The 25,967-nt window shown below is 42.7% G+C and overlaps 2 protein-coding genes across 2 annotated transcripts; both read left to right on the forward strand.

Annotated features, from left to right (window-relative positions):
* Positions 1-204: 204 nt before the first annotated feature.
* Positions 205-14,912, forward strand: prss59 (serine protease 59, putative). Its single transcript, XM_070971231.1, has 9 exons — positions 205-435; positions 640-821; positions 2,125-2,357; positions 3,573-3,708; positions 7,691-7,805; positions 12,192-12,393; positions 13,400-13,490; positions 13,643-13,845; positions 14,593-14,912. Exons 1-9 carry the CDS (start codon positions 229-231, stop codon positions 14,700-14,702), a joined length of 1,479 nt encoding a protein of 492 aa, XP_070827332.1. The 5' UTR covers positions 205-228; the 3' UTR covers positions 14,703-14,912.
* Positions 14,913-17,908: 2,996 nt separating this feature from the next.
* On the forward strand, positions 17,909-25,427 carry serpine2 (serpin peptidase inhibitor, clade E (nexin, plasminogen activator inhibitor type 1), member 2). Its single transcript, XM_070970557.1, has 9 exons — positions 17,909-18,100; positions 19,355-19,629; positions 19,745-19,972; positions 20,339-20,536; positions 22,526-22,724; positions 22,816-22,913; positions 23,822-23,908; positions 24,599-24,682; positions 24,847-25,427. The coding sequence occupies exons 2-9, from the start codon at positions 19,368-19,370 to the stop codon at positions 24,882-24,884; spliced, it is 1,194 nt and encodes a 397-aa protein (XP_070826658.1). The 5' UTR covers positions 17,909-18,100; positions 19,355-19,367; the 3' UTR covers positions 24,885-25,427.
* The last annotated feature ends 540 nt before the right edge of the window (positions 25,428-25,967 follow it).

Consider the following 25,967-nt stretch of genomic DNA (forward strand, 5'->3'; position numbering starts at 1 on the left):
GAGCATTTCGATTGAATACCTACTCATTATAGAAACTGCCTGCCATGTCTACTTTTTAAAAAATCGTATGTAGCAAGAATGGCCTACAAGTGTTCCTGCAATATGAGGAAATTCGTATGTACTCATATCTCCCATGTTCTGCGAGTCATTTAAGGTAGCAGAAAACTCGTCACATGACCACACGGAACTGAATCACATGCCACTGCCTGTTTCCCTGTTTATATCAACATGGCTTTTCAAATGTGCTGGTCACCTTTGCGTAGAGTAGCTTTATTTTTGCTGTTTTCTGTCTTTGTTGGCGGAGAGGGACTGCATAAGGGCTTCAGGAAGTTTACTCAAGTGCAGGACAGCAGCCGGAGAGCTGCGTTTGAGGAGCAGTGGTTCACTCAGAAACTGGATCACTTCAACGGTGCAGACAGCAGAGAGTGGAAGCAAGTACGTCTGTTTATGTGATATGCAAGGACTGAAATATATTTAGAAAAATGACTAAAGTGATCAGATTGAGCTTGCTGTGGGTTGAGTTTAACATAAAGCATGTTAAATTTGATTATGACATGATCCCATCCAGCACAGATTAAGACAAGTGTATCAGTGGCCCTCTTGGCTCATTCTCAGTAACTCCCCCTTTTTTCTCCTCAGAGGTACTTTGTCAATGAAGCCTTCTACAGGCCGGGCGGTCCAGTGTTTCTGATGATTGGTGGAGAGGGTCCAGCCAATCCAGCCTGGATGCAGCACGGCACCTGGCTCACCTATGCTGAGAAACTAGGAGCACTTTGCTTAATGCTGGAACATCGCTTCTATGGAAAGAGTCACCCGACCGTGTACGTTTGACCTTGTATAAGGTGTAGTCACTGCAAATCTGTTCACATCTGTTTATTGAAACTCTGGAGCTTTTAACTGCAGGTCAGGTCATGCATATCTATTCAAAAGCTACACTTGGAAATCAGCCCAATGCAGATGCACTGGTGTTCATCAGCCATGCTTTAAGAAACCCATTCTAACTAAAACGTCTGGACTGTTCCTCATGTGATTGTAACAGTACAAATAATTTCATCCTTTTTAGTTTTAGACGGGAATCAGATGAGTTTGACTGCTGCCAAAATCTTTACCCTGTCTAGCTGGTAGTTTTCTAAAATCAAATTCAATCCAATAAACACAGAACCTTTGAGTCTTTGGGACATTTGTTTAGCTTCGCTGATTGTGGGTCATGCAAGGGCAGCATGAGCTAAAATAAGCCATAAAAAAGCAACCAAGTGGACTAAACTGTGGGCTGTACCAGAGAAAACAAACTGTAGGTGTGAACTTCCTGACGCAGGTTTCTGGTTTTGGCGTCATATATAGGATTTAGTGGCATCTAGCTGTGAGGTTGCAGATTAGACTCAACAGAATACCTTTCCCCCAACTCCTCCCCCCTCTCTTTCCAAGCATGTAGGAGAACCTTCAGGTAATATAACAATGCCAAAGGCTATTGGAAAGCCAGTGTTTGGTTTGTCCATTCTGGACAACATGGCAGACTTCGTGGAAGAGGACCCACTCCCTCTGTAAATCTAAACGAATGAAAACACAATTAGTTTCAGGTGATTGACACAAATGAAAAGATAAATATGAATATTAAATTCCATTTCTTCCAATAGATCCCCTGAGATCCCTCAAACTGGACCTGTAATGAATCTTGGTTATGAGTTCTGCTTGTCCAGTACTTACAGAAAGGATGCTTTCAGAGAACAGATTGTGCAGGTTTTCTTGACCCTGGTTCTTTGATTTGTCACACCGTAGTGTTGTCATCTACTGTAAAATGAATAAATGGAGTTTCCCGGTGGGGGCTGAGGAAGTATGACTTTCCAGTCTGACCTGTGCCAAAGGGCAGTCGTTCATCAACACTCTCAACATATGTTCACAGCAGTGTGAGAGATTTCAGCAACTCTGCTTGCATAAGACTGTGGGGTCAACAAAAGGACAAAAACTCACTGGGCCTTCATGCTTGATGTGTGCAGCACCTGATGCTGGTGCAGCCTTTGTACCACTAGATGGCAGCCCTGCTCATTTAGTATTGTCCAGACTGAGTGGATATACTGTTGGTGCTCGGTTCAACTACCTTTTGAATTCCCCCTTCTCCCCATTTAGTGACCTCAGCACAGACAACCTGCGCTTCCTCAGTAGTCGCCAGGCGTTGGCTGACCTGGCACACTTCCGCACTGTGGTGGCAGAGGAACGAGGGCTGCCCAACAGGAAGTGGGTGGTATTTGGCGGGTCGTACCCAGGTTCTCTGGCTGCTTGGTTCAGGCTGAAGTATCCTCACCTGGTCCATGCCTCTGTGGCCACAAGTGCACCTGTTTTTGCCACTGTTAACTTCCCAGGTATGAAGAGACATTGAATGGCATGACATCACACACGCACACACACACGCACACGCACACACACACACACACACACACACACACACACACACATACACATACATGTGTATTGGTCTTCATTCTCATCTTATGAAAATAATGCCACGTTGGATGATCAGAGTTTTATACCAAATTCTACTCAGAAAATAGGGGATTTAAAGGCACACTATACAACAGCACACATCCAAGATGAACATATGAAAATGGTGGACACTGCACTGAAAACTTGTTTACAAACAATAATCAACAAAACCTGTCAGGAAATAACTGTCAGGAAATAAGATTTAGATTACACATACGGGATGATTTGAGATTGTTTAATTGTGTGTTTCACTGTAAAAGTCAGCTCTGCACCAAACAACCCTTATTTAAAGAAAACATCCTCTCATAAATTATTTTGCCTGTAATCCCTGCAGAGTGCTCTTGTCTCAACATCTCTGTAGAACACATCAAGCGTTAAATTGCAATTTACTTCAATTTTCCAGTTTTGTTCAGTGTGTTGGAAGTAAGAGTCTCAGACAGATCAAAGATGAGGAACGGTTCACTCTCTATCTGTGTCTGTGTTGTGTTTGGCTAAGACCGTTGTTTTCCTCCGGAAGGCTGCAGGCTGGAATCAAGGTCAGAGCAGCTTTGAACATGGATCTGTGCTGCTCCGCCCACACACTCATGCTATCTTGACAACACTATCGCACACATTCGGGCCACAGTCTCTTCGACTCTCAGAAAACATCTGAGACGAAACGTGCAGAGAACAGTGTACGTGGTGTATTCACGTCAGATATCTTTCCTCCCCGGTCCACGGTACCACAAAGTTGTTATTTCCCCAAACAGCACTGCAGTTAGTCAGCAGTAAGAGGCTGCCTCACTCCACGGCGAAATATTCCAAAGTTTTGTAATGTGGAGTTTCTCCTCTGCTTTTGGAGTTTCATAAACTGTGAAAGTGGTTGCGACTCATCATTTCACTTTCAACCTCAATGAAACATTTTTAAACAAATGCTTTCTCAAGCGCTTGACCAGAATTGGCTTCATGTGTTATTTTGAAGATGAATTGGTGCTTTTGGAGTGCCTGAAAATAGTCCTGTATGTTTAACAGGCCTTGTTGTGTATTATTGTGGTCTTTTTATAGCAGTCCAGGTTTAAGTGTCCATCCTTCCCTCTGTCTTTATGTTTTGCCAGAGTACTTGGAGGTTGTGTGGCGTTCACTGGCCTCAGAGAACCCAGAGTGCCCCCTACTGGTGAAAAAGGCTTCAGATACCCTTGTGGAGCGCCTGAAGGACCCCAAGACCTATGACAACATCACCAAAGACTTCAAGTACAGTGTCTAAACTCTCTGTGACCCATGCCTTCTCTATCCCGAATTTCAGACAATAACTGGAAAGTCTGAGCTGACCAATGCTTTGATGATGTACGTCATCCGAAAAGATCTGAACGTTGGAACGACATTACAAGACATTTCATGAATTAATATACATCACATCCCGACGTTGATTAGATTCAAGAGCTGCAACAGTCTTTTTTTCAATCTGATGCTAATTTTCGTGATTAACTACTTCAGAAAAGCTGCTGTCAGAAAGCAGTGAAATATTGTTATTTCCCAGAGCCCAAGGTTTCTTCAAATTACTTGTTTTGTTCAGCCAACATTCCAAAACCCGAATGTATCAATTTTACTGTCATATGGGACAAAGAAGAGCAATGACTCCTCACATTTGGGAAGCGACGACCAACAAATATTTGGCATTTATACTTGAAAAATGAATCGTTTGATGGCCTAATCATTTGAGCTGTGTGGAGTAAATGGCTCATATGCCATTTACACCAGGCACCTAAAATATCATCTGTATGTGGATATGTTATCCTGTTCAGGAAGAACACGTGTTTATGGCGGGTGTATTGTGATCTGACCTCAGCCAGGTGTAAATGTATTAAGAACACAGTGGGATGGCAATGCGATGAGATCAGCCAGATCACATTTGGAGGAGTCAGTGATCAGATCTCAGCAGCCAGTGTGACTTTTTTATTTTTAAGAAAAAATCCACCCAGCAAATGGGAAGGTGACTCTGCCTCTTCTTGCTCTCTTAAGCAAGCCCGGCAAAGGCTTAGCAGAAAGTAGCAGTCCCTGGAAAGTCTTCCCTCGCTTTCTAAAGTGATTTGAAGAATGATATTCATCCCTGGCATTGCTTCCCTCGAGCTGGGATGTGTGTTGCCTGCCAGCAACAGCCATTTGTCACGCACACTGCTGTTTCTCTTTGCTTGATTCGAGCTGAACTCGTGTGCACACTGTGCTTGATTGGCATCTCACTCTTGTCTTAGCTGTTATGCACCTGTTAGGGCAGGACAGTTTCCGCTCCTGTCATTCCTATTAGTTTATGAAGTTTGGCGACCACAGTAAACTCCCAGCAGAGCTGCACCCCTCTTAAGCCTGAGCAGATGTCGGATCATACAGAATAAGAGAGCATGCAAAGCAGCAACAGACCTTTTCATCAGTTGATATTTTGATTAATCGAGGTCGTAAACTAAAATGCAATGATTAATGGACTATGAAATCATAATACTTGCCGTGAAAAGGTCTGCATAATGTTTCTGTCAGAGCAGGAGAGTTGAGAAAAGCCACAGCTTTTTTTTAGATGGGTTGTGGTAGTTTTGGGCCAATCACAAGATCATGCGCATAATGTATCAGCTTCATTTTGAGAGGATGCTGTCTTAAAGCAGGTGTTTGACATTTTTAGGAATAGATTTCTTTGCTGCCTTGCTCAGAGTTGGATAAGGAGATTGATAATGCTCTCACACTGTGTCCCTCCATTAGATATAAAGCTACAGCCAGCAGCCAGCTAGTTTAGCTTGCAAAAAGACCACACAGCCGCAAAGTTAACAAATCCATCCACCAGTACCTCTAAAGTTCACCTTAAAGGGGCTTGTCCCTCTGATTCCTCTCTTCTTCTTCTCTTCTTCTGCTTCTTCTTCTTGTTCTTCTTCTAATTTACATGCCATGCCATCTTGTATGTTTAATCTGTAAAAGCACAGATTTTTTTGTGTCCATATGTACACATGGCAGATCGTATCTTAGCCAGGCGCAGTGACTTCCTGGAATCTTTGCTGGTTGCCTGGCAACCAAACAGTGACCATAAGACATCGTAAAACACACATACATGTGTCGTGTGTATAGTGTTGTTTTTACGCTTCAGGCTAGCTGTTTCCAGTCTTTATGCTAAGCTAAGCTCACCACCGTTTAGCTTTAGCATCATATCCACCGTACAGACATGAAAACAGTGTCAGCAGCTCTGTTAGATGTGAGCAGTTTAAGAACAGGTGGACTGCAGCGATACCTGGAGCTGTGTGAGAGGTTCAAAGAGCGGCTGCGCTCGTCTTGGTTCCTGCTCTGAGTCAGGTCCTGTTACAGTTTCACGAGCGTCCCTCAGGCCTTTTTGGACCGAGCCCTGGACTCTGGAATGTCGGACCTGCTCCAGAGACCAATACAATGGGCAGATCTCAGAATCAGCAGCATGAGCCAGTGTCATCCCCACGTCACCAGAGGGATGTGATCCAGCATTAATTCAGGGACAGTCATTGTTTTATTATAACATGATTATTTCTAGCACTGTGGTCAGAGGTTTCAGTGAATGGCTTTCATGCTTTATGTGGTCTAAGTGCAGTTTCAAAGGATTTTACACAGTGACAAAAGGAAAAGGAAGAAGTGTCTCCCTTCAGCATTCATCCTTATTTTAATTTTCTCGGCCTCTTGCTACATTATTCATTTTCTTCCATTGTTTTCTTTTTCAAGCGTGAAGCTATTCTTAGCATGCGTGTGCTCCGTCTGCAGTCATCCTGGCTGCCTCTGTTGTCGTTTTATGTGAACGTGTATTGTCGGTTGTTATAGTGACTGTAAGGTCAGTCAACATGCTGAAGAAACGGGCTCAAATGGCTTTTAATGGTGCGGTTAGTCTCACAGAACTAATGCTGCCATGGAGACACTGAAGCCCTGTTCTTTGTGTCTGCCCTGCCCTGACCACATTGGACATCTTTTATTTTAGCTTCTTGCAGATCATTGCAGACATGTCCTCATGCAGGCACAAACACACAAAGGTCACAAAGGTGGTTTGGAGCCTCGTCCGGCTTCCAAACCACAATGCCTCAGAGAATACACTGTGTGCGTCACGATTTCATCATGAAGGAAGTATCGTTCACTGCACACACACACACACACACACACACACACACACACACACACACACACACACACACACACACACACACACACACACACACACAGATGAACTGTTCCTAAAATCAACATGTCACAACATCAGCATGTTACTTAAATTGACCGAAGTAAAGGGTCTGAGAGACAGTAAAGCAAGCTCTAATATTACCACCATCCTTTTTTTCTTTTCCACATACACACACGTCCATATTTCTACATCTGCACACAGCAGCACTTCCCGAAAATATAACAAACACTTTCATTTCTGCTTTGACAGTGCACCTCATCACTGTCACTTTGACAGACGACCACAATCAGCATGTGGTTATTAACTTAATGAGACTCTCTTCACTAAGAAGTGAAAAAACAAGACTAAGAGTCTGCAGTCATGCTAGCATCTCTGTGACGCTGCACTCTGGCACAGCTGTATGCTAACACTAGCTTGGCATCACGCTCACAATGCTTACATGCTGATGTTTAGCAGTAGCATGTATTTGCTTATTAGCACTAGAACACAAAGTACAGCTGAGGCTGATGGGATCACCAGAGTTATTCATTCATCCTCTCATCGTCTGGAAATCATGAATGTACGAGCCAAATTTCACAGCCAAGAGTTGTTGAGATTTTTCACTTTTTTTGGGAACCAGTGAATGTCTGTACAGGAGTTCACGTCAATCGTTTTCATATTTGCTTCAGTCTGGAGCAAAGAAGTGACCTTGCTTTCCCTTTAGACATCCCACAGTGGTAGCGTGGCTAATAAAGTTGTTTATTTTCTGTATCTGAAGAGAAAATCTTTTTGAATAGAGGTCAGCACAGTCCACTCACATCCATGTGTCCACACATCCATGGTGGTCGTCGCTGTACAGAAAAAAAAAGAAAAAAACAATATGGCATGCTGCACTCACTGCACAAATGCTCATGTCTAACTTTCCTCCTATTTTCCTCTCCGTCTCCCCCACCTTTCCTCTGTTCCTCCACTTCCGTTATCCTCCAATTTTCCCTCCTCCTCTACCTCTTCATCACCTCCCTGCTATCCCCTTGCTCCCTCTCTTCTGTCTTCCTCCATCCTCTCCTGTTCCCTCCTCTCCCCCTCCAGCTTGTGCTCCACACTGCAGATCCAGACAGAGATGGACTCGGCCTACTTCCTGGAAACGCTGGCCGGCAACTTCATGGATGTGGTCCAGTACAATGAAGACAACAGGGGGTTTGAGGTGAGACAGCGTAGCCGCATGCCAAACAACACCAGTAAAACATCATGAAGCGTGGACTTCATGCCAGCAGTTGCTGTCATTAAATTTGGGGGTTTTAATACCAAAATCAGTATTCATGGCTCACTAACAGCTTATAGACCACTATGAGATATCAAAACTCTTTATTGCATAAAATATTAATGAAAATTCTTTACATAGATTATTAGTTGCTTAAAGTAATACGAGATTTGCTGTTTTGCCAAAGAGCAGATTGATATCACACTGCACTCTGTATATAATGTAGGTTTTTAGCTTAGCTTAGCATGAAGACTGGAAACAGGAAAGAGCTTCATTTCATAAATCTCCTTAGAGGTGACATACATCTGATATAGAGACAACACATCACATATGACGACATGATTTATGCATGTTGACCTGAGACTGAACAAAGGAAGTGTGTGTGTGTGTGTGTGTGTGTGTGTGTGTGTGTGTGTGTGTGTGTGTGTGTGTGTGTGTGTGTGTGTGTGCGCGCAGAGCCTTTGTAGGTCAGGGGTTGACCCAGTACCCAGTTTTGGTTGAGTGGAAGACAGTTATGAGGTGTAGGAGGGTTACAGACAGCCCAAGCAGTACATTGAAACATAATAAACCCTGCATTGTTCAGCAGCAAGAGGCCCGGAGATACCACCTTAAGAGGGTCTCCAGGGTGGCCACTGCATTGCTTGCCCTTTCTGTAACCTGTATATGATAGGCAGCTTGTGATTCTGCAGAGTGCCCCGACTCAGTAATGTTGCACAGTGGAAGGTGGAGAGTAAGATTTGACTTTCAGGTTTCTGAAGAATGAATTGAGTTTGATTAACACTGCCTGAAGCCCCTGAAACGCCACATGAACCCACTGAAGCACAGAGCCATTACAAAAGTACGACTGACATGGGCACTCTCTAATACAACTGACTCTTCTCTCATGTTGAACTCTGAGTGTGAGTCATTCAGTTCTGGTAAGCTTTACAGGATCCTGTTGTGCAAGCACAATTGATATAAAATTCTTGAAAGAGTACTCCACTGATTTGGCATTGCACTCCTGTCATGTAGAAGGACTCATAATGGACGTTTAAAGGAAGAGTCTCCGTGAGCTGTGAGCTAAATGTTATTGTGGGCACGCTAACAAGCTGATAATGTCAATGCTAACATGATGGTTGAGCAAGTATATTCACCGTTTTAGTCATAATTATTTATTAATATTTGGTGAGATACCACATAACTCAAAGTACAGCTGAGGCTGATGGGATTGATGATCAATATGCGGGTGTTTGCTCATAAATAAAAGTATTAAATAATTTGAAATGTTGACCCGATGGTGGCACCAGAGGAAAGGTTAGAGTGTTAGGATTCATCCTCTGGGGATCATGAACGTGTGGCAGTACATCCAATATTTGTTAAAATATTTCAGTCCTGACCAGAGGATTTCTACAAATGTTTTCACAAATGCAGTTAACAGACTTTGATGTGGTTGAGCTCCCCTTTAAACTTATTAATGGCCAACTATTGGGGCATAGACATCATTGTCGGTATCCTTTTGTGACATGTCTGTTTTCCGTGCAACAATTGCTTTAATTCAAGTCTATTTTTTTCTTTGGGGAATAAAAGCATCTTTGAATCTTGAAAACTGTGCACCACAAGTCACATTGTTGAAGAAACTGTAAACATAGAAATGAAGTTACTTCAGCCCTCGTTCTTAATTTGTAGGAAATCTCACAGCCCTTTCAAAAAAGACCCGTTGTGGTCAGATGTGGTGCACTCAACATGTCTCACAACATGTTTTCTAATCTGTTTAATGTACTACTGTCTCCTCTCCTTTTCCATCCTGATGCCCTTTTTTTCACCAGTTACCCCCTTTTTCCCCCCTCCTCTATTTTCATCCCATCCCCACTCTGTCCCCCTGGTGCCTTGAGGAGACGTGAGTCCGGTTACCAATAAGCTGATGTGAAAAAGTAACAAAAGCCTCTGTGGTCTCTCTGGTTTCCTGTCGCCCCAAGCTAAAGAGACGCTTATAAAAGAACCGCGAGGAGCGGTGGGCCACGGAGTCCACAGCACCCGCAGACAAACACAGGCAGCAGCTGCCTCTTTGACACGAAGGCCTGGGTATAGAGCGAGCTACCAGGTTTTAGGTACCGCTGAGGAATTTTGGTAAGAACTAGGGCCGAGGTGTAACCCAATCAGAAGAGTCCGCGCAGTGGCTTCACAGTTGAGGGGTTATCAATGGGGTGCTTTATAAAATACGGAAGGACATTATGTAATGCCACAGCTTGGAGAACAAGAACTAACAGTTCCTCTTTTTACTTGGGAGATGCAGAGAGATGCAAATAGGATGGTCGTCATGGGTCATTTTCTCCTAACAAGACTTTTATTTCCAATTTTTTATTAACCACCGCAGACTGTAAACTCCAACCCTCATTCCAATACTGCATTTTGTTTTAGGCCAGTTTAGACCTGGAAGGGCTCGGCCACCATGTTGGTCTGATGCCACGGACGAGCGATCATGTGTTACTGCGGAGCGCTGTGGGTTGGTAGGCAAGCAAAGGGATCACCGCAGTTATCCAAAGTTTGCCGCATCCTGTCTCCTCCCATTGTCAGGCTAATCTTTTGATTCATGTCAAGATACTTTAGATCTGTATAAACCTTGAGCACTTCTTAGTGTCTAACAGCTGATCCCAGAGGTGGTAATGTACTTTAAACCACCTGGTGCCTTCATGGTGATTGTGGAGGGAAAACCCGACAGGACAGCAACCCCTGAGCTCTTCCTTTCTCCTCATGTATGCCTTTATACATGGTAGCACTCAAAGCAAAGAACACACTGCATTCGTATGTGAATTTAACTTCACAATACTTTGTGGTATTTGTATGCTTTTTGTGCTGCCTCTTGCCACCTGTTCATTTATTATTGTTTTACTGCTGCAAATCCTGGACAGGGTATACAAAAATAATTTTGATTCCAATACATTTGGTGTTTCCTAGTAAAGTCTCCTATTTAAGGGTTATACAGATTTCATGAATGAACAAACAGAGAAGGCACCCGGGCCTGTTGTCTGTAGGTCTGGCCAAAATGAATAAGGCCAATTCGTATGAAAATTACCCTTCTCCTTTAGGCTGCTTAAGTACATGTACTTATGCAGAAAATGATCTGTATTCATATTTAGCATGGAGAGTAAACCATGACATCACCGTAGGCTTGGTGTTTCATAATAGAACTGAAGCTCTAGATTGTGGAAAACGTCACCAACAACTATCTGGATGTAACTCTTCATTTGACATTGTTAAAGAGTTAGTTACCCAAACACAGCGTCCATTTAACTGCTGCACTGGAGGTTTCCATCACATCAACCCCACGCAGCAACTACTAAAGGAGCTCATTTCTCACTTACCTCTCGTGGTATTGAAGCGTGCAGATAGTCCACGTTTAACATACCGGCCTCTCAAACCTCCACTGATTTGGGTGGACCGACGCTTAACCAGCGGTCCGTGTGTGTGTGTGTGTGTGTGTGTGTGTGTGTGTGTGTGTGTGTGTGTGTGTGTGTGTGTGTGTGTGTGTGTGTGTGTGTGTGTGTGTGTGTGTGTGTGTGTGTGCGCGCGTGCGTGCGTGCGTGCGTGCGTGAGAGAGAAAACACCTGCTTCTGTTGTGATTGTGGTGTCCTGCCATCTTAACAGCCAGGCCAACAAACACACTGACCTTCAAGCTGGACCATGACGATGTGCAATTTACCACAACCATAAAATGTATACTGCGTGCGTGCGTGCGTGCGTGCGTGCGTGCGTGCGTGCGTGCGTGCGTGCGTGCGTGCGTGTGTGTGCGTGTGTGTGTGTGGCTCACCAGGATGGAGGACAAATTGCAGCACCGGCAGTCATATTTTCAGGAAACGTGAGGACCGTTGGATCTTGTCATTAGATGTCCCCAATACACAGTACAATGGGGACAAAACAGGGTTTTTTTTTTACATTTTATGAACAGCAGTTGATTGGCAGATGCTGTAATGTGATCAGAGGAGGCTGAGGTTTAGTTTGGAGTTCAAGGACACTGAAATTGAACCGCTTTAGTAATACACTTATTTTTTATTTTATCACTTTGCGAATGACCTCGCTGGAGGCAGACCATTGACAGCACAGTCATTCCTTTTTACCTATATTGTTTTTGTTAGAGGTCATCGTCTCTGCGGAGTAAAATTAGGATAATTTGATGATGTGTACGCATATGTACAGCTTCATGTCCTATTACAGTTCAGGCTTGGGGAATATGTTCACCTACACTGGGAGGTAACCATGAAATTTGAATAAATTTGCTTCCACCTGACATATTGAGAAAGTGATAAGAAAAGTCACATCGGTCACACCCCTGTTCTTTTTCTCTATTTTTAGGGCGTGACAGGCACCAACATCACCATCAAGGTGCTGTGTGGTGTGATGGGTGACACCTCACTGGGCGAGCCTTATGCCCGCTATGTTGCTGTGGCACGCCTCATGATGGACACCTTCTGCATGAAGTGCCTGGATGCCAGCTTCAGTACCTACCTCAGGGACATGACTAATACATCCTGGGACGGGCCGGCTGCAGGGGGAGGTGGGTATGGACGTGTCATGGGAAGTGGTGTTTTTGTATGTGTAAACATGGTTATTCTAGTGTTTGAAAATGTCACCTTAACTCTTCAAAAACAGCTATTTTTAAGTACCTTGTATTTTTGAGTCGATTTCATAGGCAGGTTGTCAGGTGGTGTGTTTTCGTCCATATGAGAGAATTACTGGCATAGACCACGTGATGTCACAGTGAAATTTTCCACTGTCACCCTCATAATGAAACATGAGCGATGGACTGCATCAGAGGCAGAAACACACATTTCTCCATCATCGGGAGCCTCAGGAGACCAGAACATAACACGGAGCCATGGCAGCGTTCGTGTTGAGCTTGGGATGTGGTTACAGCCCTAATGTTGCAAACCCATTTTTGGGTGTTGCGGAAAGGCTTTTTTTAGGAAAAGTTAAATAAAAGTCGAAGAGTCAGATTCTGGCTAAGTGGTGGAATTACATCACTTAAATACCAAATCACACCTGGAAAAAACAATGTGTTCTTCTTTGTGTTCATGCTTTTATTACTTTGAAACACCCATGGTGAGGTCATTTAAAAAAAAACTTTCTATTGAAAACACTGCATGCTATTCTTCTCTGTTGTCTCTTGTTGAGGACACTCTGTTTTCACTAACAACTTTGCATGTTTAACAGAAGTGGGTTCTCTATATTCCATGTTGTACCTTTGCCCTGGGCTGTGGTTCCAGTTCCCAGCTTCAGTTTCATGAGTGGGAGGGGCTGGAGGGGGATCACTGGAACAGGAAGTGGTCTCTTAGAAAGCCACAGGGATGTGTCTGCACAAGCTCCCCCAGACAGCCCCTCCTTGTCATGTGGGTTCCAGTTGCACTCTTTCCTCTCTTAATTGAATAACTGTGAATATGTTTCAGGAGGAAATGCATTTTAAACTGCTTCCTTTACCTGCCTTGTGTTGGTAGTGCCCTGATTTCTAGAAACCAGCTGATGGTGTGGCCGTGGGTAAAGTTTGAGTGTGTGTGTGTTGTCAGGGAGACAGTGGGTCTACCAGACCTGCACTGAATTTGGATTCTACCAGAGCACTGATTCGCCCAACCAGCCATTCACCGGCTTCCCTCTTGCGTGAGTACACTAAACATTGCCTCCCTGCCTTATCATCATCATGTTTTCCTCCCTCCACCTACTATTATTTCCACATCTTCCACTGGCTTTTTTCTCTCTTTGCCTCCAGTTTGGTCCAGCTTTGCATTGATAAGCTCTGTTCTCTCATTTAGGTATCATGTGAAACAGTGTGCAGACTTGTACAATGTCAGTGCTGAGCAGCTGGCAGCGGCTGTGGCTCAGACCAATGAGTATTACGGCGGCTATGACATCCGCTCCACCAGAATAGTTCTTCCCAATGGGTCCATTGACCCCTGGCACGCCTTGGGAATCACCCAGGACATCACACACGATCTCCCTGCTGTGTTCATCCAAGGTGAGAGAGAAGTCGTGCACTGGGGAATCCTATCCTCTAGAGACAATTGGACTAAAAAATGAATTAAGCAATCTTACCACGATGCTATCCAACTTGCTATCTTAGATGGCAAACTAGCGAGCAACAACTAGCTAGCTAGGTGGATGGATGGCTTGTTAGATAGTCTTTACTAACTTAAAGGATATATTTTCTAATTTATTAGGCATTATAAGCATGAATTTGGTGATATGCTGCTCAATGACATCCAGGGAAAAACTGGACCCAGTCTGGATGAAAGGTTTTTAGACTGTTAGGATACATATAAGCAGTTCTTGGAAAGCGAAATCTGTGTATGTGTGACGGAGAGTAGAACTCTGGTATCTGTACAGTATGAGTCAGCACGCAGTTCAAGACAAGCCAAAGTGATTCAAATGTGATTGCGATGAGCCCAGTTTGCCCATATTGTCTATGTACAACAGGTACAGCAGGTGCCTTGTAAGTCAATCATTAAGCCATTGGAACTTTTTGAATCAGTGTATTTCCGGGTTTAAAATCAGCCGAGTCACACAGCTGAAGTGAAGGCTGAATTTCGTTTGTTGTTGCTTTACATTACACACTCCAGGTAACAGTTTCAGAGTAGAACAATGGGTTACTTGTTCAACTCTGGCTTTATTAGGCGCATAATTGTTCTTGTAACTCAGAAAATTTCTGTTTTACTGTTTTTGCTGCTGTATCCTTTATATTTATATTTTTTTTTCTCTGATCCAGGAACAGCCCATTGTGCCAACATGTACCCTGCCAGGACTGAGGATCCCCGCCAGCTAGTTCTGGCTCGAGACCACGTCTTCTTACTTCTGCAGCAGTGGTTGAAGCAATGACTGATGGTCGAACGGGCCAATCCATGGCTGTGCAAAGCAAACTAATTAGTCTTTTGTCCAAATCGTTGACACAGGAGTAAGACTGCTTATTTTACTGCAACGCTTATGACTGCTTGAAAAGGCACTTTACACAAGTTTTAGTAGGTACAAAGTTCAGGTATTTTAAAGGAGTGAGACAATTTTGAGCTGATGAATAAATGTTTTTTATGACTCTAGAAGCTGATTTCTCTCTGCGTTTTCAGTTTCTTTCTGAGTTAACATTGCAAAGGTGAATATAATAGTTGATTAGAGATATTTCATGGGCTCTTTTCTGGGTCGAGTATGCATTAAACCAGGAGTAGCAGCAGCAGAGTTTACTTTCTCAGATTTGGTGTAGAATAGTTGGTCAGTGAGCAACAAGTAGCCTCATCCATATATACTTGTTAAAAAGAAAAGCACATTCAATGACATCCCATTTTCTGAGAACATGTTCTTCTTTATCGAAACAACAACAAAGTATGTGAAGCTGGATATTTCACAACATTTGCTTCTGGATACAGTATACAATGTCACTGCCTTTTGTTGCATTATTGCAGTGTTGACCAATCTTATCTGTGCACAGGACACTTTGTTTGGTCAGCTCTTGACAAATACATGTCGTATTGAGAGACTTTTACAGTAACCCTTTGGGAATTTTATGAGCTTTCAAAACAGAAGTGAATCAGTCAGTTCATCAGCATCCTCACTGCACACATTTCCACTTCACTGTAGCATTTCAGGGCTCCACAACACGCTGAAAATCATGTTTAAACAGGCAGCAGTGAAACAAAGACACAACTTTACAGCAGAGAATTTGCCCAGAAACAGTTCCAGTTCATGTGTTTGCATGGGATACGTGTTGCTCAAACATGCACACATCTGGTCTTGTTCAGAACAAGCTTAGTCTTGTTTGATGATAAGGATGTAACTAAAATGTTGTCTTGGCTGCTGCACAGGAGTGTGATGATATCTCCAGCAGGACCCACAGACGATGTGTTCGGCACACTCAAAGATTTCTGGAAAATGTGTAATTGCAATGTTCTCCCATGTTGTGTTGAAGGAGATGGATTTAGTTTAGAAAATAGAAGTGGCCTTGCGAGGCATGACGATAGTACACAGCTGTGTTCATTCACTACCTCCTCAAAACTCTCAAAGCACAGACACAATGACCCCACTTTGCTTAACAATGTTTGTTTTCACAACAGTCCCATCTCTGGGTCTCAGCTGGACATGCAAGACCCCCGCTCTAAGCACAAACCACACACCCACAAAGACTGCAGACTCTGAATCCAGCCCCACCATGGGTGTCCCTCACTGTGGCAGTGAATTCTTTAAGCCTCCACCTCCAGTCAGAGGCTATGTGAAATTAATCTATTAAAGCAGAGGCTCAGCCAACAAAGTGTGAATGCAAACTATACTGTATTATGCCTGCCACATGCAGCCCACAATCCAGTCTTTGTTATGGTAAATATTTATGATGGATTTAGTTGTAATTGCCAATACGCTCTCCTTTAATCCCCTGTAATTCAAACCCTCATGCACCTACTCATAATCCCTCTTTGGCTGCAGCGGGGATGTAATTGAGCCTCAGCCTCTTTTGAGCTGTGTGTGTTTGTGTGTGTGCCGCCACCCAACTGTATCACCTCATCCAATAGAAAAGCATCAGGTGGTTATTTGTGAATGGGTGTCGGTTGTGGACAAGCTATGCCAGAATTTACCTGCATGTTTTTTATGACTTGGAGGTTATGTGAATAGAAAATCACTGCAGAGTTCGTTAAGAGCAAACGCTTATAAAATGTTATATGAGACCTACCAAACTGACTAGTTAGTATTTTGTTAATCATCACTCTGTTCCACAAAATGTAATATTAAAGAACAATAAGACCATTTACTTTCTTTATCTGAGCTGAGAATGCTGGTGGTGTTAATGCTTTGCCTTAGATTTGAGCCCTGCAGTAATTTTCCATTGACCATGACAAAACATAACTAAGATAATTGCTCATACGTTTCTAAATATTCTCCATCAGTCACTTCCTGTTGTAAACACCTTGTAAATTATTGCCTCAAGTTGGCCAGAGGTTTTTTTTTTTTTTTTTTTGTAGCCTCTGAGAAGTCACCCATAGGTTCCTGAATAGCCACTGTGATTCAATGACAGTGTCTGACTCCACCTGTCTCCCGGCTAATCCAGTAATGGGCAGAGACGTGGACTGTGGTTGGAGAAGAGGCGGGCTAAATGAAGACGGGTTGCTGAAGCCTAGCGGCTAGCTGTTTACTTTAAAACTTAATGTAACTTAAACAAGTGAGTGATATAAAGATGTCTCTGTACAGTTGTCACAAATGGGGAAAAATAGCAATAGAGACCAAAACTGTTTTTGTACCATGCTTTAAATGTGTTTTTTTGTTTGTTTGTTTGTTTGTTTGTTTTTTTGTTTGTTTTTTCTGCTGTAAAGTTGGGATCTATGGGGATTGACTCACCAAGCCTCAAACGGCCATTCGAGGAAGTGTAGTTTTTGGCACATCCATGGCTTCATTTTTCAGCCCCAGTGGTTGCTGCTTTGGGAAAACTCTGCAAAGTACAACAAAGTTGTATCACAATGTGAAATTGTGGGCATTATATTGTAGTGGTAGGCTGATTATCTGATCTGGCTGATATCTGGAGTTTTGAAATAATCGATATAATAAATAATCAGCCGGTGCCTGCACTCATGAAAAATGCACTCAACAAAATGCTGAACAAGTTTATGTGGACACGTCAGAGACGGTGCAGTTTTATTTTATTAAGTGAACAATACATTAGTGTGAGATAAATGTACATTGGGACGAAACATAAACATTGTTTGTATATTATTATTTATACAAATGTATACATTTTCAGATCATGCTGTCCGCTGATAAATGTAAAGAAGTGCAGTAAAACTTCACGTTTCTTTTCTTTTTTTATTTAAAAAAAGTCGTTTTTTGATGACCTGTGGACATTTATTTAGTCGTAGACAGAGTAGCCATCTATACTCACCGGCATCGGCCATTAAAAAGCCCATATCGATCGACCATTAGTGTGAAGCTGTAAGCATCATGGACAACAATATGATCAACAATGTGTTCATCACTTTGGTTTTATTTTGATAGTCTACCGGAAGCTCCCTTTCTGTTAGTCTAATCTTGACACTCCGGCAGCTACATGCTCGGTTGTTTGGTCAGAAGGCGGAGTTGAGGCCAATAAAGTCCGTGTGAAGCAGCGGTGGAGTCAGTAGTAGTTTCCACTTTCACTATTCTCATTGCGGACAAAGCTTCGAGTCTCGTTTGGACCGCAACGGAAAGCGGACTAACAAGGTTACAGTTTCACCTGCGGGATAGGTCGAAATAACGTCACCTCGTCAAAGGTAAGGACTGGCGTTTTTTCACGTTTAACGCGCTGGTGCAGCCGCTGTAAACAGGTCCAAACGTTATCCAGAGCTCAACACTACGCTGCGCCCTCCCGTTTCGATACAATGACTATATAGCTGGAATTAAAGAATGCATAGCATGTCCGTCAGGTGGGCTAATTTAACACAAACGTACCACAGGAAACCCGTTATTCTGTAAGTGTGAGGTACGTGAACGTGTCTTCTTTACAGTAGTTGGAGCGAAAAGTGCGCCTCTCGTGCAGCGTTCAGCTCTTCTCTGGGACTCTCTGCAGGACTGGGTGCAGTTTTAATGTGTGAGAAACAAGAAGAATGGCTTCTTGTCATTTGTGTGAGTGCTCCAGTCCAGGACATTTGGCACACACACGACAAACTCTAACCCCCCAGATATTTTGGCAAACATCACCTCCGTATGAGTATAATTTGGATTTCCTGGAACGTTTCCATTAAAAAAGCTACATTATATATATATATAAGTGTTGTAGCGTTAAAAAAAGCAGGTCTATTGAAACTAATGCTGATTGGTTGGCCATATTATTGTCAAACACCACCATTATTCGTACACTGATCTCAAGTCAGATGTTTGTAAATCAAGTTTGGTTCTCTATACAACAAACTCCGTGTCAAAGCTGTTTGACTGCGTTTTCTAACGGCTGTAAGAACAATCCCAGAGACTGAACTGCACATCCAATCACCGAATAACAATTCAGACCAAACTGTCGAAAAATCCAGCTTGATTAGCAGTAAATACATAGATGATCACAGAATATGTCCCTCTAAGCCAGCCCGTCAGCCAGCAGCCATCCTGGCTGGCTCTTGAGGCTACATTCACAGTGCTTCAGTGAGTGGGGTGCAGGCTGAATCACTTTCCTAAAATGGCCTGAAAGATTTAATTCGGTCTAAAATTGTAATGAAGGAACAGCCCAGTTTCACTAGGCTAATTATGGTTAGACTGTAATATTTAGAGAGTGTGAGTAAGAGTTAGTCAGAGCCTGCAGTATGGGACAAACGGGGGCCAGTGCCTGAGGACGAGCAAAGGTGCATGAGATGACTGTGGTTAACCAAGATGAGTAATATAAAAGGAACTCTGCGAGAAGTGTTTTTAAACGGATTTTCACAAATCTGTTCAGAGGTCAGCGACCAATAATCAGTCTGTGCGCTGGAGAACAAATCAACAGGTGAGACTGCCATGGTTTCTGCAAAATGCCTCTTTTGTTCTTTGTTTGTCACCAGGTGTGAGTTTAAAATGGAGCGTCTCTCGTTATTGTGCCTGGTTGCGCTGGTGACCTTGTATGGCCATGAGGGTGTGCTGTCTCAGGCTCCATCCTACGGCGAACGGGGCTCTGATCTCGGCATACAGGTGTTTCAGCAAGTGGTCCGCTCCAAGCCGCTGGAAAATGTGGTGCTTTCTCCCCACGGGGTAGCTTCCATCCTTGGGATGTTGCTATCAGGAGCCCATGGAGAGACCCGGAAGCAGGTTCTGAATGCGCTGCGTTACAAGAAGAATGGTAAAGTCTCATCATTAGAATTTGCTCACTGTAGCCAGATGGGCCTTCAAACATTTTCTTTAACACTTAACCCTGAAGCAATAATTGAGAAATAATTCAAAATGAACTGTCACAGGGCCGTACAAGATGTTGAAGAAGCTGCACAAGACCTTGACAGCGAAGGCCAACCAGGATACTGTGCTGATTGCCAATGGCATGTTCAGCCAGCAGGGCTTCCCCATGGAGGAGGCCTTTGTAGCCACCAACAAAGCCAACTTCCAGTGTGAGAGCAGGAGCCTGGACTTCAGCAACCCCCAGGGAGCAGCAGATGAAATCAATGCATGGGTCAACAATAAGACCAAAGGTAGATATTTTCTAACAGCTGTATACACGATATCAAGTAATCTCAACATGCCCTCATAGAGACAGGTGTGAGCTACAGATGTGTGCATGTATTTTAATCATTAGTTAGTTGTTTTGGCCTCTGTACACTTACCTGTGAGGCTAGTTAACACTGCATTCATACAACAAATGCAAACCCATACTGAAGCTGTCATTCAGCTGTAAAGCTTTGTAATGCCGTCACTTTTCTTCAGTGTAGATTGGAGTGTTCCTATACGATGCTGCATTTGTACTTGCTCATCTGTGCTGAAGTGAATATAAGAAATGATGGTGGCTTTTATCAAACCTTTCTGACTGAATAATGATCCCATGTTGCATATTTATCCAGGTCACATCCCCAGCTTGATCAAAGCAGACATGCTGGACTCGGCTCTGACCCGTCTGGTCGCTGTCAACTCAATCTACTTCAAAGGCTTATGGAAGTCCCGCTTCCAGCCCGAGAACACCAAGATGAGGCCCTTCAATGGGGGCAATGGAAATGTATATAAAGTTCCAATGATGTCCCAGCTGTCGGTTTTCAACATCGGTGAGCAGTGATGTGGCAGAGGCTTCCACTGATGGCCTGCTGTTTGCATGTTTCTAATTTGAGCAGTTGTTCAGTGTCAGTGACTTTACAATCTAATTTTTTAGATGCATCATGATGCTCAGAGATGTTCTTCATCACATCAAATGACCACCAAATGACATTTGTTGATGTTTCGTTCCAGAATTAGATGCTGTAGATTCAGACTGTTGAAATGATGGTTATCATTTTTATGAGTGACAGGAGTCAGTGAAGATGAGTTAAATAAGACGAGTGTGTGTTTCTATAATAGGACCATTCTGTTTTTTCACCATGAATTATGAGAAATTGGTGTTATTTTTTCAACATGCCTCATGGGCAGATTTGTTGAGGTAAAGTCATACAGTATTGCAGATTTGTTAGATAACAGATTAGTGGCTTTTCCATATAGTAGAATAGAATGAGTGGTAACTGAAAGGTTCCCCGTGCGATTCCTTGAGGACCAATGAGTGTGCTGCATGCATTTCCTTCCTTATAGAACATTTGCAAAGTCACTTTTTAGATATGTCTAGTCCTGTATCATTTACATCCATGTTTGCTGACTCGTAGTTGGTCAGAAACTCCCCAGGGTGCCCTTAACTTAACACTAAGTTTGAATGCACTTCTTTGACGATCTGTGGTTTAACCATCACCAAATCAAGTTTGCACAAATGGCAACAAAAAGCAGCTGTTATTCTTGATAGACTGTCGATTTAACGATCAGGTTGTTTTTAATTTAGTTTGTTTTTATGATGCAATCCCAGCTGTTGCCAATTTCTGATTCATGGGACAGCTTGTGTTGAGTTGTAAGGAAACGCACGCTGAGACCTGCCACATCCGTAAGACATTATTTAGTCCTGTGTGAAATGAAATGATACACCAGTCAGTCATCTATATTTAGGTGAGTTGTCAGAGTAGTGTTAGCATGGTGAGTGCTGCGGATAGATTCTCATGCAGTGCTAGAGTTAAATTAAGGCCATGCACAAAGTCTGTGACTTGTCGATCAGATGATCGTCCCTAAATTTCCACACTTCCTAAAGAGAACACATGCCCTAAATCACTTGGCTATGGCTTGACACAGTTATGTTTTTATGCATATGATGGGATTTACACATACTTGGCTGAATGACTAAAGAACATTGTGTGCTGTGATTACTTTAATGGCCATATAAAGTATGAAAAAGGATGTCTGGGGTCTGGTTCTCATGATAAACTGCACATTTGTCATGCTTATTTTGCAGCTAAGTGCCTCACAAGATGGAAATGTGTTATTTAAAAAGTCAGGACTTTGTAATCACTGTTTGGCTACTCCCCCCCTGCTGATAACACAATATCGTTCCTACTAACAACCTGTTCAAGAGAGTCTTTTGCATTTGCTGTGATAAACATCTGCTGTCTGGTAGGTCTTTTCTGGAGAAGAATCCGTTTGACGTCGGGAAATGACGCATTTTCCATTTCTAGTTTATTTAAATAAATCAAAATAGCTATAGTCACTATGGACATAGAGGCAAAGAAAATATGTCAGCCACAGAAATGCAGTTCTTCAACAGAAAATCCTGGCAAAATGGAGACTAAGTAAATTCTGTAAGTACATCAGCTCATGCAAAGAAAAATAGGGATAAAATGACCAGAATTTGCAGATGTAGAGCAGAAAAATGGTCATTTCATTTCATTCTTCCTGCATCACGAGGAAGAGGAAATATGGGTTGTGCAGTCTCTAAAACACAAGAGAGAAGCGGTGTGAGTTTCACATGTGTGAATAGAAGACCTTTAAAAGCAAGAGGTTAATAAGAATTTATTTCTGTAGTCAGATGTACACAAAGTCAGGGGAAGTGTCATGGTCCCCAGTCACTCATGCGTGTCTTGGCGAAAGGTTTAATAGTAGGAAGAAGCTGTAAAGATCACTCAAGTTTCATCCTCATCATCACCTGACCGTTGAAATGATTAACCTTTAACCCTCTCCACGCCTGCCAGGATTGGCCACCACGCCTCAGGGACTGAAGTATAAGGTGATTGAGCTGCCCTATCACGGCAACACCATCAGCATGCTGATTGTCCTGCCCTCTGAAGAGGACACGCCTCTGTCCCGCGTTGTCCCACACATCAGCACAGCCACGGTGCAGAGCTGGACCAAACTGATGCACATGAGAAAAGTGCGCCTGCTCATCCCCAAGTAAGACCCACACATGCAACAGTTGCTCTTAAATCTTCTTTGGCTGAATGTGGCCTAAACATTGCGTGCATGTGTGTGTTTATGTCTGCAGGTTTACGACTGATGCGGAGGTGGATTTGAAAGAGCCCCTTTCAGCGCTGGGAATAACAGACATGTTCAGCGAGAACAAAGCTGACTTCAGACATCTCTGTGAGTGAAAGCACAGTCGGTACTCAAGTGATGCAGTGCCTCCGTGTGTTCGCAGCAGCTTTATTTGGATATGAGGGAGTCTTGGAAATATGAAAGCGCTGTTGGCTGTTTACTGCCAGAGCCAGAAAGAAGTATGAATTGTGTCTAGCTGTCCAGTGTGAACAGCAGAATCTCTTGTGTTCCCTTTCTTTCCCTCATCTTGACACTCAGAGATGGACTGGAAGGAGCTCTGATTGAAGGGCTCTAGTGCCATCTTGTGGTGTAAATGTGTGGTGGCTTTGTGGTGTAAAAAAAAGGAGTTCACAGGATTACTGAAGGGGAAAAAAATCAACCAGTTTCTGTTTGATAAATATGGATTTTCACTCTAGCGACACCGTGTGGTGTCATGTGGTACAACGCTCATACTTTTATACTGTAACTCAGTAAGTAAACAGCCACACTGCAACTTTTCCTCAGCACTATTATGATGGTCATATGACACTCGTAATCACACTCGTCATCAGTTACTCTCCTGTCAGCTGTCTGTGACACCAGAGAAGATAAATGCACACATAAGGTTCAGGAAAGCATTCCATGACCTGCTGTCAGTCACTGGAATTAGATTTCCACACATGGGCCCATGTAGCAGCAATGACACAGGATGACAGTCACCAAAGCTCTCTGCACCCCCGTACAGGTGCTGTTAGTGTTTGGCTCAATTGGACCTCAGCTCATATTGAACAGTCACCAAACTCAAGGTGTCAATAAGAATAATAACAGCACATCCATCTGTGATTTATTATAAAGTCTATGATGTGGACAGCACTGGCTGATCAATATCAGATTGATAATAAGAGACGCAGCTTATCTATGAACTAACATTCTGTATGTGTCTAAAGCTAAAATGAACAGTTTTTCTGTTTTCTCAGGTGCTGAGCCTGTGCATGTGTCCACGGCGCTCCAGAAAGCCAAAATCGTGGTGAATGAAGATGGAACAAAGGCAGCAGCTGCCACTAGTGAGTATCTGTGCTGTAAGCCTTGTCATGGACTTAAAGGCTGAGCGTAACACAAAGCTATATGCTTACTTTATGAGAACATTCTGTATACAGGCTGATAATGTACTTAAGCTATTAGTACATTCATAACAGTAATCTACACTCTTATTTTGGCTCTCAGCAAATATTCAAAATTTATATTAGAATATATAATTGAATTAAGAATTTATTTCAACCAATTGAGAGTTAGTGGTGATCGCTGGAACCGTGAGCAAAATGTCTTCAGGGATTACATTGCAGCGTGTTTCCTGGCTGCCAGCTGCAGCACTCTCGCTAAATACTGAGAAGACTTCAAAGATTTTTGTCTCCATTAGTCACTTGGACACAGAAAACATGGGGAAATAGGATCCATAATCAGACAATAAGTGACTGAAACCAACTGGAAACTCTTTGCACATTACGTCACTTTCATTGATTGAAAATGAAACCAAGCTGAAACGAGTAGAAGAAACACAGTAGAGGACATTATTTTAAGTGGTATGTCTCTCGTGTTAGTTTTCCGTCTTGTGGACATAATGCACAAAAATAGATACTCAAATAGTTTGAACCCACGTGTTTTTTTTTTTTTAAGGAACATTCAAACTTTTGACAGCTCTTGTAGTCTCAGACATGATGATGGTGATTTGACAGCGTGTTTTCTTTTGTGTTCAGCTGCCATTTTGCTGGCTCGGTCCTCTCCACCTTGGGTCACAGTGGACAGACCTTTCCTCTTCCTCATCAGACATAACCCAACAGGTACAGTCTTCTATTTCTATCTGGGTCTACTCACCTCGAAACTAGAGGAACAAACTCGACATGTCACCTTTTGAAATGTGGCTATTGATTAGACTTATTGAAAGCGTGTGTCCCAAAGACAGTGGTGCCTGGCTCTGATGAGTTGTCCCTGTCTCTGTCCCCAGGTACCGTTCTCTTTATGGGCCAGATCAACCAACCTTGAGCCCAGCCATCGCTGCTCAGCCTCTGGTACTGTAACATCATAGGCCAGCACCGGAAATGCTTCTACACTGCCATGCATGAACACACATACACCCACACACACACACACACACACACATAAACTTTGCTGTAGACTTATGTACAGTGTGGACATATGTTATTTGTTTTAAATATTGCTTTTTATGTTACCCATTTTCTGTAATGCATAACATGCTTTATAAAATGTTTTGCTGACTAAATTTTCCAGCTGTTTTAATTTTTTTGTATACTTTTTTTGGGGAATTTATTACATTTTTAAAAGACTTTGAATGTCAATTGTGTATTTTCTCAACTCTGGAGTAGGATAATCAGTTTGTTATCATGTCACTGTTTCAGTTTAAACGTTCTCCATCTCAAGTCATGTCACTCCAGTCTGTTTAAGTTTCAAGTTATGGACGTCACATCTTGAACACCATGCATTCAGTTACCCTCACTGAGGAAGTCTTCTGTTATCATACTTGCTTCATATTTGATCAAATAAATACACATACTATTTATAACATCAATGATTTTGACTTATTTATTTTTCGTGACTGTTTCTGAAAAGGGAATGCTTGTCTACATGTGACATTCTGTTGTGCTCTGTTTACATTTTCAATTTAATATTGCAGACTTGAGTTTGAAATTCCTGTTGCATTGGAAATTCTAATTCTAGAGCTGGAAGCGAACGCAATTTAATGTGAAGATGTGGATGCTCCAGTTCTACAAATGTAATATAACATCTTAGAATCCTTAAGTGAATGTTTGTCTGGTCTGAAACATGAAACTCCAATTCTGTATTTAGAATTGTACAAAGTTCTGCAATCAGAAGGAAATCTGGAATTGGAGTTTGTTGTTCTAGAAGTTTAATTCTCTTTTCTAGTACTTACAGCTCTAGTACAGGTCTGACACAGTAAAGACACACTTTAAATCTTTGTGGTTCCATATTATCAATTAGAAACAATGGGATCAGTCACATTTAGGCTCTACGACTGTCTGCCTCTCATTTCACACACAACTGCTCAAACACTTACCTGCACTGTTTATACTATTGTGCATATAATGT

This window comes from Chaetodon trifascialis, chromosome 9 (genome assembly GCF_039877785.1).
Source record: "Chaetodon trifascialis isolate fChaTrf1 chromosome 9, fChaTrf1.hap1, whole genome shotgun sequence".
Lineage (NCBI taxonomy): Eukaryota > Metazoa > Chordata > Actinopteri > Chaetodontiformes > Chaetodontidae > Chaetodon > Chaetodon trifascialis.

Excerpts from the sequence above, each read along its gene's own strand:
- serpine2 (XM_070970557.1), top strand. The coding sequence starts at position 19,368 with ATGGAGCGTCTCTCGTTATTGTGCCTGGTTGCGCTGGTGACCTTGTAT. Across the intron at positions 20,537-22,525 it reads GCTGTCGGTTTTCAACATCG|GATTGGCCACCACGCCTCAG; the intron begins GTGAGCAGTGAT and ends CACGCCTGCCAG. Across the intron at positions 23,909-24,598 it reads AAAGGCAGCAGCTGCCACTA|CTGCCATTTTGCTGGCTCGG; the intron begins GTGAGTATCTGT and ends TTTTGTGTTCAG.
- prss59 (XM_070971231.1), top strand. The coding sequence starts at position 229 with ATGGCTTTTCAAATGTGCTGGTCACCTTTGCGTAGAGTAGCTTTATTT. Across the intron at positions 436-639 it reads ACAGCAGAGAGTGGAAGCAA|AGGTACTTTGTCAATGAAGC; the intron begins GTACGTCTGTTT and ends TTTTCTCCTCAG. Across the intron at positions 3,709-7,690 it reads AACATCACCAAAGACTTCAA|CTTGTGCTCCACACTGCAGA; the intron begins GTACAGTGTCTA and ends CTCCCCCTCCAG.